Source organism: Parus major, chromosome 17 (genome assembly GCF_001522545.3).
Source record: "Parus major isolate Abel chromosome 17, Parus_major1.1, whole genome shotgun sequence".
Classification (NCBI taxonomy): domain Eukaryota; kingdom Metazoa; phylum Chordata; class Aves; order Passeriformes; family Paridae; genus Parus; species Parus major.
Genome location: NC_031785.1, coordinates 1,422,806 through 1,437,815, shown reverse-complemented (window position 1 = coordinate 1,437,815; position 15,010 = coordinate 1,422,806). Strand labels below are relative to the sequence as shown.

Genomic DNA, 15,010 nt, shown 5'->3' with positions numbered 1-15,010 from the left:
CCACAGCTCAGTTAACCACAGCCCAGAACATCCACAGCTCAGAGTTAACCACAGCCCAGAACATCCACAGCCCAGAACATCCACAGCTGAGTTAACCACAGCTCAGAACATCCAGAGCTCAGAACACCCACAGCTCAGAACACCCACAGCTCAGAACACCCACAGCTCAGAACACCCACAGCTCAGAACACCCACAGCTCAGAACACCCACAGCTCATTCCCTGGTCAGGGTCACCCCTGGGGGCCCATTGCTAGCTCCACTCTGGCACTGTCAAGAATCTGCAACACACACCCCTTGCTATCTTTGCAAAAATCCCTGGATAAGTGACATTAGTGAAAGTGCCTGAAAGAGCCCCCCTGAGGTAACAGAACATGCCTGTACTGGTATGCACAAGAGAGACACTGGAAACCAACCCCTTTTGTCCAGGAGCAGTGGGCTGTGGCAGCACAGATGATTTGGAACATTCCCCTTCACTGCCACAGCTAAAGAGGGGATAAATTTGCTGGTCATGTGTGAAGGGAAGCCCTACAAGCCCTCACCACAGAGCTCACACAGACATCACAGTCCTGTTAATGCACTCTAGCCCCTTCTGCCACCACTGTCAAATAAACAGTTCTGCACCCTCCAGCTACAGCCTGGCAAGAACACTGCATCTGCATGGCTGGAACTGACAATTTCCTCAAAACAAAAATGCAAAACAAAACAACAAAGAAATTAACACACTTCCAAAGCCTGAAAACTTTCACTGAAGAGGCATATCAGCGTAACTTGGCAAACCACATTTTTTCCATAAGCAAACTTTGGTTACTTGCTTTTTCACACTTCATCTAAAATACTGCAAAAAATTTTAAAAAAATAATCCATTTCTTTCTTAGTTAAAAACTAACTTTGAGCTGTAGTAATTTTTAAAGTCTCCTGCAGTGAGTGCCAGTTGTGAACACACCATTTGATGCAAGTGGAGAGAAGCAGAGCAGTGCAGTACTTACTGTTCTGGGCTGGGAACTGAGGTCCTCCGGCCCTCCACACCAATGTTGCTCTTGGGCCTCTTAACCACATGAGGTCTTGGGGGACGAACCTGTGACATGCACAGAGACATCTCATCAAACACTGCCCCTGCTCCAACAACAGACAGCACAGGGACAGCCACCAGTATCCTACAGGGATCTTCCATTGGGCCTTGCTTTGTCTCTGGTGCCACAGCAGTGTTACACATCAATGTGGCTACTTCAATGAATCTAAAGGATGAATATAAACCACCAGGCCCCACGACTGGCAAATGAAACATGTATGCTTGTCACTAAGTGTTTCTATTTGCTCTGTCCTGTTTGGTAGGGGCAGAGAAAGGATTCCCTAGGAGTGAGCTTCCCCCTGTGCAGTCAGTGGCGAGAGAAAAGCTGGGCGTGTCTGTGTGCTCTGGCCATTGTGCTGGGCAGTGGGGCTCAGCTCAGGCACCACGACCCTTCCGGCCACTTGCTCCCAGGAACCCAACCTCTCAGCTGAGGACTTCTGTGTACTTCAGATAAATGTTTTAACATTAAAAACTCAGCTTGTTCTTCATTAAAAATTTGCTTCCTTCCAGCAGCTGAACACAAACTCTCACCAGCCATATTGTCATTCCTGGTATTAAGTTAGACTTTTGTTGTGTAGTAAAATCCAAAGCTTTTCTGTGGAAGATGATGTTGCTGGCAATCCAGTATCACATACTTATCCATCACCTTCTAATGTATGGAAATTCAGCTTGATTTCTGACCAAGATGTCCATGAGTAAACGAGCCTTATTTCAAGGAAAGGAATAAGCACTTGGGCTCAGTTTGTGTCTGTGCCAGCCTACACTGCTGAGGAATCCTGTACTGAACTTATCCCTGCAAGTAAATGAGGGAATTTGCAGCATCAGGGCAGACTGTACACAGCAGCTTCATGTGTTCTGTTAAGAAAGTACAACTCTACCTGAAAAAGAGTCCCATCTGTTGGCTCAGCTCAATGCTAATCTCAAATGAAATTCCCCCACACACAAATAAAGTTGGGGACACAACTCCGCTCCTGACCTCCCCAGAGCTCGTGCTCCCTTAAGAGGCACAAGAGAAAGGAGCTGTTCATGCTCTGGAGTGACTAAGAAAGTTTAAAAAAAATATAATTTGTTGGGGAGGAGGGCTTTCCAGGTTTGTTTTGTGTTTTTGTTTTTTTCAATTTTTCTTCTCAGGTACATAAACCTCAAATTTTCCTGCCAGGAGAAAGATACCAAATTGTGTGTAGTGCTTCTGTCCTACACACCAGTATGCAGAAAATAGCAGCAGCATTATTGCATTGAATTTTCATTTCAAAGGAAATGGTGCACAGCAGATATGATGAAGAAATCCAGAGTTGTATTGCCACTATTTCTTAGGAAAAAGGGCTTATGAAAAGGTCAGATGTTAAGGTCTTGGAGATCAGTCCCCACACAAGGCTGCTCCTCTCTACAATAAAGACAGCTTAAGAATGTGAATTTATGGCAGGAATGGAAGGATTAAGTTTGTGGCAACTTCAACTGAACTTGCAACGTGGTGAAACATGGGGAAAAGAACAACAGAGCTAATTAGAGGAGCTGAGCTGTCAGAGCACAGCAGAATGGCTCGGTGCCAACAAACAAAAGGAATGGGCTGGCAATCAGCAGGATCGATGAAGAATACTGCTTCATTAGGGCTGATAGAACAGGGAGAGACTGCAGAGAGGAGTGCAGGAGAGGGGGGAGACAGGCAGGAGGAACGGGGAGAGGAGAGCACGAAGGAGAGAGGGAAAGAGAGGAAGAAAGCAAGCTGCTTAATTAAATGGGAGCTGGGAGCTGATGTGTAAAGCTGGCCTGTCAGCGTGCTGGGAACACTTTCACCTTTCGGTGGTGTGCTGCCGAGGAGGGAGAGAGGTGAGAGTTTGGGGTGGCTCCAGGGGCCCCCAGCCCAGTGCTGTGCAAGGTGACAAAGCTGAGCGGGATTTAGAGCATTGTTCCCAGGGAACTGCAGGGAAAAGCCAGGAATCAAGTCAATTCCTTGCTGGATTTTGAGTTTCACATAGCCACAGAGGCAAGGTTAAATGCTTATCAAATGCAAAAGTATCGAAGAAATCCAATTACGTGAGCACACAGCCTAAAGAGAAAAGGTAAACTTCCAGGACAGAAGGGCTGAATGTGCTTATTACTGTCCCCATCAGCTTAATGCATAATTATTATATTTTAACTTTTTTCTAATTGAATAAAGTTTCCAAACAACCACTATTAATCCAAACAGACCTCCATTAATTAGAAGCAATAACCCTCTCTCTTTCATAATACCACCACCACTTATTTCCAAAGCAGCAGAATGCAAAGAACATCTCTGTTCTGCTTCCTTAACCTTTCTTTGGTCTGTGTTTTTGGCTTTATTATCAGCAATTACTCATATTGCAAGCACTAGTGCCCATGTACTCCTCCTTGCAGCACCAAGTATCTCTCAGGAATTCTGGTATTATGTGGCCCTGGCTGGAAGAGCAGAGGGACCTGGTCTCCCCCTTCAATGCTTGTGTACAAGGCCAGGATAAATCACTTGCTGATACCCACCTCTGTAGGAGCTGCCAAGCTTGAGAGGGAAAAAGCAGCCTGCAAAAAGTATTATTTACACATACAGAAATGTGTTGCAAATACTAAAAGCCAAATAACAGTTCTGAACAACAACAAATTTATGTATATTTGATACAAGCATATTTTTGGGATTGATTATAATAATTTACATTTATCTTGAATTTCCCCTTGATGAATGAAGCCTTTTTGTTCCACTTACTGACACAGCCAGAGGAATGCAACAGGAGCTTTCATTATTACATTTCCAACCTTTTATCAATCACATTGGGAGCAAAGACAGTTGAACCAAGCATGTTACAGTGAGGACTATTAATACCCTACAGCTGGGAGATTAAACAGTCTTAACAAGACTTCCACATAATAAATGACTCAATTTGAACAATACAGTTCAGCAACTTTGCTATAGAGGAATCACAACATGCCCCCTTACACCTGCCAAACGGAACACAAGGACATGGGAGCGCTACAGGAACCCCAGAGTACACAGAAAGTCTGATCCTAGTGAAACACATCTGGGAGGGTCTCCCATGCCCGTTGTATTTAAGAGAACACACATAATCATAGTCAATGCTATGTTTTAAACACAGAGAACAGAAATCTTCAGGTGAAAAGTCCATAAAAATGGCTCTGTTAAGCTAGACACCCAGAGTTAAAAAGAGGGAGGAGAGGAAACACATGCCACTGAAATGTCACACAGGAGCATGCACCAGATATCAAAAGTTAAAACACACCCAGTTGCACTTGTTAACCAGTTACCTGTCCATCCAAAACACATTTTAACAAGTTTTAGCAAGATCAGATTTGAAAACTTGCATCTCTCTCTTTCTTATGCATGTATGTGTATGGCTAAGGAAGCAAGAAGATGATTTGGGGGGGAACTATATTCATAAAGCTGAAGTTCTGAGTACACCCAAGTATCTTCCAATTCTGTGCCAAAAACCAATACCCCTCCTAAACTGATACTTCTTGTCAGTGCCTTAAAAAAAATAAACATCTGGTGCAGACCCAGCAGGGTGTCCAGTTTTAATGCCATCCTGCAGAGTCCATAGGTAAAAACTGTCCTAGAGCCAGTGTTTTTGGGGAAAAACTGCTGAGAATAAGGTATTCCTACCCAACATGTACAGGCACTGCACTGCCAGTTATTTCTGTGCAGCCCTTCCATGGAAGAGTCCCCTCCTCTGGCCAACCTGCTGTGCCTTCTTTTACACCATGGAATTACCCAGTGTATGTCATCCCTAACATGGTACCAATGTTCTACTGCCAAAGAGTGACTTCGCTTTCTTCAAGTCTATTCACACATGGAGAAGTATTAGGTGTCCCAAATTAAAAGCATAACTTGCAGAGAATAAATCTTTTTCTCTTCAGACTTCTGCTTCCTTTCAGGTTTGAGTTCAGTGCAAGTCTTCAAAAGCTCACTGGCTAAAAACTTCTGCCAGCCAATCTAGCAGGGCTTTGTGTGTAAGAAATCACTGCAAAAGTCAAACCAGACGTGGCCAGAGCAGCCCCAGTTACCTGCAGAGCTGCCCGAGAGCTGCAGGGCTCGCCAGAGAAAAGCAGAACAACCGCGGGTCCCAGGGCTGTGCCGCAGCAGAGAGAAGGCAGTTTAGGAGCATAATTCACACACGGCTTCTGTGCAGTTTGACAATCCAAACTACCAGGGTTTAGTAGTGCTACAAAGAGCGTAACTCAGGCAGTGTTAAGCTGTGGCAGTGAAACAATCCCCAGCTACTCACGGGCCTGGAGGAGCGCTGGATCTTTGGGGGCGGCGGCCGCGGCGGGCGGAGTCTGTGCTGCTGCAGCAAAGTGGAGACTAAATTAAAGTCACCTGCATGGAAACACCTCTGATGTCCTGGCAAAAGCAGCATGAGCATGTGACAGCGTGTGATTTACCTTCATACTCACCTCACAAAACGCAATTTTTCTTACTTTGTTTTTCCAAAGCAGCGATAAAGCCCGAGCCCCAGAGCGTGCCCCGGCAGCCCGGGTACCCCCGCAGGGCTCAGCTGCTGTCCCTGTCCCACCGAAGCAGCAGGGACAGCACTCCACACACACACACACGGCCAAATGGACCGGCACAACAAAGATGTGCTGGCTGGACTCTCAGAACCTCGAGGCCCAGGTGTTCTAGGCTACACTAATGTGAATGGAAACCAGGATACTCAAAAATACTTTCATTAAAATCTCAAGTGATTTTAGTGCTTGTGAAAACTTATGGAGAAGGCATCAAACCAGACATATAAGAGCATGGAAAAAAACCTGATTTGGTTATACTTTTCATACACTCAAAGGTGAGCTTACATTCAGATCCTGTCCTGGATTTCACTCCTAAGTGACCAACAATTACAAGTCAGACCTTAAAGTATAATGATGGCCTAGAACTCAAAATTACTTGTGCAAGCATCATTTTAATTCTGTGTAAGTGAAAATGAACATACTACAAATATTCTATGTATTTATATTACAATACACCTTTGCAGGAGCCAATACTTTCATATCTTTATTTTGTCACTAAATTATTTTTTCCAGCTGGGATTTAACTATCACATATGATTAAGCTTTCATCTCTGATCAAAAAATAGTTCTATGTGTTTCCACAATAAAGACATATACAAATGCTGCTCTGGGAAAAGATTAATGGTGTAGAAACTTTTTTGTCTCTTGGACTTCTAACCAGGCATTGTGTTAACTCTCAGAACTGTGACCTCAGTGCTTGTAACAACACAGGTGAACCCAACACTCCAATTCCAATTGCTGCTGTCACCGCAGTGCTCCCAGCAATGGAGTTTTTTGGGAGGTTCGTGTGTGCTGCACACATAGTGCACTGCTGAGCTCCAGGAGATCTCAGAGCAGGGCAAGACAGAAGTGCCCAGGCCTGCACTAAGCAGGGCCAGGCCTGGTTAAATCAGAGCTGTGAGCATGGGCAGGAGCAGCCAAGGCTGGAGGGGAGGGTTAGGGTTAGGGTGCTGCTCTCCCCGAGCAGCACTCCCAGGCAGCTCCTGCCTGCCACCACAGTGGGATAAGCAAGCGTGTTCAAACTCTGCCTTACCTGGGAGAGCCACTGACTTGAAGTTAATTTGTTAATGCAGCAAAACACATTGTTTCTCAAAGGTCAGCAGGTGAAGCTGTGTTGGAATATCAACTTAATTACCTGGGCTGTAGGGAGGAATGGGCACCAACCAGCACACGGCTGCAGTGCTAAAAGCTGCTAAATTGTATTCCAGGTATGGTCCTAAATACACGTACTATAGCTTTTTCTGTGAAGGGGAGAAATGTCTAAATTAGCACTTTCTCACCAATAGCTGTTTACCAGCTTACCTTTTTCCTCTGGATATTTGCTTAATTGTCTTGTTCTAAATAATTCTGAAGCAACAAGACAGAAAATTTGCAGAAAGCCATTTTTATGACTGCAGATCTGGCACTGCTTTACTAATTATCAGACAAGTGACTTTAAGCTATGAGATGCTGGAGCAAGAAAAATCTTACATTCACTTTTACACTATCAAAATACTATTTAAAAATGATAGATCCCACGTCTCTTCAAGTAGCTATTATATACCCAAGGAACTTTCACAATACAGTTGTTTAGAGTTTTATACCAGAGAAAACATTAGGAAAGGATAATTTTTGGTCAGCGCGGTAACAGCTTGTGAGCAAAATATTATCTCAACTAATTGTGAATGTCTTTCGAGATTTTTTTAAAGTGGTATTCAAAACAGAGCCTTATGAGTAAATTAGAGGTGCTAGTTCATGTGCAACAACAAGTGCAACCAGAGGCAAATGCTTAAAGGAAACAGCCAGATGAGAACTGGTTTGTCAGTATGTGCAGAAAGAAGTGTTTCTCTTTTTCAATTAGCACTGAGGATGTTTCCAATAATTTCCAAAGCAAAGCTCTTCTACATGAATATCTTATTTCCTTCCAAAACTGAGGACTGGTTTGAAAATACTTGAAAGTCAATCAGCCATGGGAGAGAGATGCCTTTTGCTGGATGAAGTCAGGCTCACACACACCAGTGCAGGAGACCTGAAGTGCTGACTTTGGGAGAACATGCTGGACCTCAACTGAATGCTCAATTTAAAAAAAAAAAAGGGACAAAATAACAACACAAAAAAATGTCTGGTACCTAAAAAGATTCAGTAGAGAAAGCAGTTGGAATCTATGAGGCAGCTGTTTTATTATCCACCCAGATCCCTGCACAGCACACTCTGCTTTTTACATGCTCCCATATGTACAGCTCACAAACTGGGATGACAGGAACAGGGTATGCTTTACAGCGTATATTTTTAATTTACACTCTGGAATACTTCAACAGAAATCTGCTGGGTCCTGTGATAAAAATAATCTCCATCTTTTAAGGGATGCCTCATTCTTCAAGCCACATTTGTAGATTAGGAAGGTAGAACAAGTCTGGCAAAAATGCAGCAATACCTAAAGCCAAAATCCCAAAACCATGAGAGCAACACAGTGGGCTTTTATTGTTGATAACTGATGATATTCTAAAAACACATGCCTTAAACAATAAACTCCTGGGCTGTAAAATTGAATGGTATTTTATTTCTTTTGCCTGAAATTAAAAAAAAAAAAAAAGGAATAATTTTGAGAATGACATGGATCTATTTTTCCATGTGTGTTCAGCAGCCTTAGACAGGCCCAAAGTAGCATGTGCTGTTCTGTGATGTAGATAGGAGGAATATGATGGTATCTGTGCTTAAAGACCTGCCATGACTTCTGATCACTCCCCAGCTCCAGTGACAGGAAAGCCCCTGTCCTATGCAAACCAGCAGCAAAACCCACAGAAGGTGGTATCAGTAAAATGTGACACTGTGATCACTTAGTGCTCCACTCTCACTTTCTGTCTGCTGAGCAGCTGAACATAAACACTGACCTCCTCCCATCTATACCTGCACTCAGTTCTTCTAAAAAATGTAAACCACCCCTGAACCATTAAACTGATTATCTGACACTCTGCACTTAGAGGACTCCTGACATTTTCCAAAGGAGATGCCTGTCAACAGCCTCTTACTTACCTGGCACAGAGCCCAGGTGCTGCAGACCACAGTCTGAAAGCCACTGAACACTGAGCTTTGTGCAGTAGGTACCTCTCCCACAGAAAACAGGTGTCCACAGAACACAAAATATTTAATTCAATTTAGAGTCATTCTGGTTCAAAGAAGCCTCACACATGTTGTTTCCATTTTGTTCCCGTGTGGTGAGGCCCTGGATAACGAAGGATCATGCTGCAGACAGTAACTACCCAAGGCAGGAGCAGGCCAGGATTCTGCTGATTCCTTTCCCACCTGCTCTGCTCTGGTCCTGCAGAGCTTTGCCATCCCTGCTCCTCGCTGGGCATTCCTTGGCAATTTGCTCTGGCACTCAGCACTGTTTGGGCAGGGGGCTCATTTGTTACAATTCACTACTCTAAACACACACCAGCTTTTTGTTCTGACAAGATGTCAGAAAAACCAAAGAAATTCCTACACACAGAATGGACTTTGAGTCCACTTCATTGAATTACTCACTGTGACACAGAGCAATGCAGACCCTTTCACCTGTTCTTCTTGTCCCTTCCTGGTTGTTCATCGGGCAGCCACTGGTCACTTGGCATAATTTCTTGTTATTTCTTTGATATTTTGGCACCACTTTGCACTTAACTTTTTGCACCAGATTTTTTTCTGCACCCTGCAGTAACATCAGAATCCTACACTGAAAATATCCACTCCTCAGTCCTAGATGGGTAACTCTGAACACATAGGGATGGGATGTTCCTGGTACTAGGAAGGAACACATCCTATGGACTCTGCACTGCACAATGGGCCTTACCCTGAAGCAGCACAACCTTCATTTGTCCAGGAGGAGAATAAAACCCCAGCTCTCTGTGATGCTGCTGCATAATGACAGGGCAAGGAAGGAAAACTGCCTTAACTCATCGAAGCAGGCCCTTTCTGGATTACAGCAAACCAGCAAGGAGGGCTTTTGTCCGACTATTCACAGAGCTAAAACAGGCAAGAGGTTGAAAGAGAATCTCACCAAGATGATCATTTTTCCAGAGGACTTCTTCCAAAATGAGGTTCATTTTACTGTGGTTTGTTTTCATTCTGTCAATTCCTCAACATACGTGGATTGAGAGACATTTTGCAAAAAAATCCCAGACCCCAGGAATACATTTATCCCCATGTGTTAAAGCCTATCCATCTACTACCTCAGCAGAGTTTAAAATCACAGCTAATAGGTTAACAACTGCTTTTCTTCTGCTTCAGATGAAGAATATCAGAAAGCTGGGGGAATATTCAGCTTCCCAATTTGTACTGACTGCTCAGTGCTACTTGCAATGTCTGTTTGACAGGACTGACATTTTGTACCACTGTGAGATGGGAGAACGTGTGACATTTTTATTCATGGTGGCGTACGCCCTTGTAATGATCAGCCCTGGTCGATGTGCTTACTGCAGCAGCCCCGAGCCCTCGGAGAACAAACACGAGCCCGAGGTGCCAGCAGTTTGGCTGCCTTATTAAACACCACCAGGATTCTAACGAAGAGCAACTGCTGGAAAATCTCACTGTCAAATCCTCAAGGACATTGTCAACATGGAACTAACTACATATATTTTTCACTTAAAATACTAGAAAATCCAGCAATGCAATATCAAATTTAAAGAAAAAAGCCACAGTGGTTTGTGTGTGTTTTCTTTTTTAACTGGTCATTTTGCCAGATTTATGCTGGCTTTCTGTGGTCCTGATGCTGGAATTCAAATCAGAGACATCATGTAACCTACATGATTTAAAATGCTGGAAAATGGACATATCCCTTATTATCTCTTAACAGCTATTCCTCTCTAGCAAGTGGAATACTTGCAAGGAAAAAAAAAAGAAAAAGGAAAAAAGACATGGTCTCTCATTTTAGGAGTTCTATAAACAGTAATGATTCTCTGCTTCACTCAGCTTCATCATTCACCAAGCCAGGCTGCATAACTGGGGGGACACTCTCCCCCACACACCCACAGGACATGGGCCCTCTACCTGCAGCCTGGCACTCACAACTCTTTTTGTGGTATTCATCAGCCCAGCTCTGAAGGGCAAATCTAAAGAATGCCTGGCCAAACAGTCACAGTGGGCTCAGCACTTAGAAGAATTATACCTTTCACATACTCTTTCCCTTTAATCTCCTAGTTTAATGCAGTGGCCCAGAGGTCAATTCAGACAGTTCTGGCCTAACTGCACATATCAACATCATAAGTAATACATAAGAAGCTTCTGGATGCTGATTTACATTGATAGAGAAGCAAGTCATCCGTAAGACACTGTGAGCTCTCCTCAAGTTGTCAATCTAGGTGATTTGGGTAGCCTTGCATGTACTGATGTATTTATTTTCTGTGTATGTATTATTTATAAAGCACAACTCTCCTTCCACATGCCAGCAGTGATGGACCAAGATCCTCTCTACGAGATATTTATGGTTCCTCAGCAGAACAGGACTAACAAGGAGACTCTGCAGACACGTTACAGCTGCTGTCGCTTGTCACAAGGCCTGGGAGGCTGGCTGTGCCAGCATTCCCCTCACACATCCAGGCAGTGAGCACCTCACCCAGGTACCCAGGGCAGCAGTGATTCTAACATCCCTGTGTAAGGAGTGCTTCAAATACCCAGACAGCAGGAAAACACTAAAAGCCACAGTCTGCAATGTGCTTCTTCATGGCTGAACACATGTGCTGGATGCAGACAGGGGCCACAATCTCACTGCAAAGTGTGAATTCCTGCATGGCTTGGCACCAGCCCCCCTGCTGCAGTGGCTGGAGAGAACCCAGCTGTGCCTGCTCCTTGGGAAGCCCTGGGGAGCAGGTACACAAGGGACACAGACCCTGAGCACACTCTGCAGGCGCTGCTCACACTTGTCCCAGACTGGCACACATGGCCAGTGCAGGCATTCCCTAACTTCCACCCCATGGATTGCCATCTCTGCTAATCCTACACACCACAAAGCACAATTTCAATCCAATGCATCGTTGTCTTGTCCACTGACATTGGTTACACTCCTCTGACTAAGAACACAGTCCCTCATGTACTTGCTCCCCAGGGCTTCCCAAGGAGCAGGCACAGGCTGGTGCCAAGCCATGCAGGAATTCACACTTTGCAGTGAGATTGTGGCCCCACTATGCATCCAGCACATGTGTTCAGCCATAAAAAAGCACATTGCAAAAGGTGACTTTTACTGAGCAACACTGAATTCCTTCCTGAAACAAACAGGTAAAGGAGTGAGAACAAATGAGGGTAGAAGATATGCTTTCTGAAGACAAATTTATTTTCATTTTAAAGAACTTACGCTTTTGTTAAATTCATAAAGAATCAAATGGAGAGAGGGAGGAAACCCCATGTGATTCCAGAGAAAGGAAATGGGAACCCACATTGCTCATCTGTGAGGAAGAGTGGAAGAGAGGCTCATTTTCTTAATGAAGGTCCTGGTATTGTCTGAGCAGCTCAGAGTGGCCAGAACAGGAGCTGGCTCTGCAACCAGAGCATACAGTTACACGAATATTAGCAAATGAACTTGTTTTCCCCTTTCCCCTTTGGTTTCTACCTCAGTGCCACACAATGCCTGCTGTGATCCAGGGGAATCTGCTATTGTTCTGATGCACCTGGGTGTGAAGGGAGTCACAGGGTCTGGCAAAGGAGCCTTCCTCCCTTCCCTACTTCATCCCTTTTACCCTGGAGATAATCCCTCCTCTGCTGCCTCTGGCCTCAGCAATCCAGTTCTTCATTCCTGGAATGTAGCTGGCTGGTGTTCTCCACATCTTTCCCCTGACCTCTTAATGCCATTTAATCTCCTGGAAGAAGAGCGCTGCCCTACAAAGCAGAGTTGTTTGTTCTGTGTGTCCAAGTGCAGTCTGTGACTGGGAAAAATGAACACATTCATTTACAGCTAAAGGGTTCAAAACAGCAAATAAGATGGCAATTTCCATGCTGTGGCCTGCAAGAGTTTAACAGCAGTCAGAATGAGGCAGGGAGAGAACCCAGAGAAGCCTTTCCACAGTCAGACAAGCTGCTTCAGTACATTAGTGCATTTTCCATTTGTTTCATAGTTTTTTACATTAGTCCCCAGAGCACTGATTCTCTGTAGTTTGCATCCAGAGTGGAACATGATTGAATCTCCCTACTAAAGATATATGTGGAAGAGTCTTTTGTATTTTCTTAAGCTTTACACCTTTTGGTATATAAATGGAATTAAATATCCTATTTGCTAGTAAATAAAAACAACCCATAGACAACATAAACCCAGCTAAGCTGACAAAAGACATTCTAATTATAATAGATACAATTAGAGAGCTGTACAAAACTGCCAGGATCACTTGCTTCTAATGAAATGATTCCCTTTCCCAACAAGTGATGTTTCTGGCAGCTTATCATTTGCTGGTTTAATTGTACTAAATCAGGGGTGCTACTGACTGTGGGAAAGCTCCTAAGGAGGAACATTCCTAAGTGTAGGTTTGATTTTGAAGCCCTTGGGCTCATGCTGTGTGCTCACACCACCCCTCCCAGACCAGTGGGAAGACTGGGCACAGGCACCAATCCTGTATGAACACTGTGGGTCCTGCCAAAGTAGCCCCAACAGCTGCTTGTTTGGACAAGGAACCTGTTCAAAACAGTCACCATGACACTGTGTTTATTCTCCAAACAGCTCAAAGACAACAGAGACACATGTGCTCTACCTAAAAAGTACAAGTGTGGGCATGGAAACAAGAGGCCCAAGCCCTGAGTCCCACATCACCTGCGTTAGTGTCCCACTCTGCCCTGGTCAGGGCTCACTGGGCTCCCAGGGCCTGCCCTGCCTGGCACACTGGGAAGGATCCCGAGGATAGCTCTGGCAGCTGAATATGCAGCACATCTTCAATGCTTTAAGGACATTTTGGTCAGCTTTTAAGGCAAAACCAGAAGAAAGTAAAGCATAGGATTCATAGAATCATTAAAGTTGAAAAGGACTGGTAAGTCCATCAAGTCCAACCATCAGCCCAGCACCACAAGAGATGTTCTCTGTAGCACTGGATCTTCCATAATAATTAACCTTACCCTTCCCACAAACACAGAGCACTGCTCAGAACTACAAACCTTCCATTTGAATCTTGGCCTTGGTTTGAAAATTGTTCCCTCTTCTCCCCACTTATTAAACCCTGAGCTGCCTGTCCTGCTCCTTGTTGAGTACAGTTGCCCTGTCCCAGAGCCCGTGGTGATAGTCCCTGTATTTGGTTGATGCAGGGATCAATAAGGAAGGTATACCCTGGATAAAGCACGCAAAGTCCCACCCAGGAAAAGCAGTGGTCCCACCCTCCCACGGTGGTGTCCTGCTAAGAACACTCTGTTTAGTTCTTTACTACGCTGCTCCAGGCTATCCAGCTAAAATCCTTCTTTTCACCATCAAGAGGAGCTTTCCCACAATGTCTTAGTATTACAGAAAGCATCATTAAAACAATTCCATAATAAACAAGGCTCTCCAATGGTGCCTGATCACCACCCAGCAAGATGAGCCAGAACATACAGAATCTCCCTCAATCAGGTAATTACTGCCAAATTTTGGTGAGCCATCAGCTGAGGGGCTGTGCTTTCACAGGCATTTCAAGATATTTTACTGATATTTTTTGTAGCCTAACAACTGCAGATACACAACAGTGTTTGGAAAAGCCAGCAACTCCCTCACTCTAGGGTGAGAGATAATGAGTTAAAATTAAAGGTTGTTGCTGGCTCGCTAGCCCATCCCCCTTTAGCTAATCTGTCATGTAATGAAGAGAAGCACCCAGCACAGGACAGCTCGCTGCCGGCTCACTTACAGCGAGCTGATTAAGAATGTTCAACCAACAGCAGACTGCAGACCTTTCCGAGGAAAATAAATAGACTGTATGCAAATGTGTTTGTCACTTTGACAGCACGTCTCAATTAAGGCCCGCGCGGCGGCGGAGCGCTGCAGCAGCGCTGTGGCCGGGCTCCCTGCACCGCCCGCCCCGAGCCGGGCCCTGACCCCCGCGCATGCATGCATTTTAAAGCTCGCTGCCAGCCGCACAATGCTGCGCTCCGAGAGAGCCCCTGACAATGAGAAAAAAGCCTCTTTCATCCTCTTCAGTTTAGAAGAGCTGTGAATGCACAAACAGCCCTTATTTCAGAGTTCTTGTGCCTTTTTAATTGTTCCCACCTTCTGTATTCTAGACAGAGTTAAAAGTGACATTAAAATCTCTGCCTTTAATCACGAGTTAGAAGCCATCTCCCATTTATACAGTAAATGTTGCTGCTTTTTTCCTCCCCGAAGCCTTAATCTATATTTCATAAACCTGAACATCTTTTCCTTTTGAATGAACGTACAATTTCATTTTTGTTTTGGCATTGGGCTATCGGGAAAAGCAGAGCCGTGCCGGGACGAGGGCTGCGAGTCAGCCAGCCCTACAACT

The 15,010-nt window shown here is 44.6% G+C and overlaps 1 protein-coding gene across 9 annotated transcripts in view; it reads right to left on the bottom strand.

Moving 5' to 3' along the window:
- The window catches only part of DENND1A (DENN domain containing 1A), a 154,054-nt gene that overhangs the window by 10,181 nt on the left and 128,863 nt on the right, over nt 1–15,010 (bottom strand). For 4 of the 9 annotated variants that reach the window (XM_019008418.2, XM_033518416.1, XM_033518419.1 and 1 more), the window contains 2 exons: nt 5,321–5,380; nt 988–1,076 (listed from right to left, as the gene is read on the bottom strand). The exons of 1 other annotated variant lie outside the window; for it this stretch is intronic. In XM_019008418.2, coding sequence (XP_018863963.1) covers nt 988–1,076; nt 5,321–5,380 — 149 coding nt within the window. Of the gene's footprint in view, nt 1–987; nt 1,077–5,320; nt 5,381–11,775; nt 12,084–15,010 lie in introns of those variants that run through there. 4 more of the 9 variants (XM_033518418.1, XM_033518420.1, XM_033518417.1 and 1 more) reach the window with 3 other exon arrangements.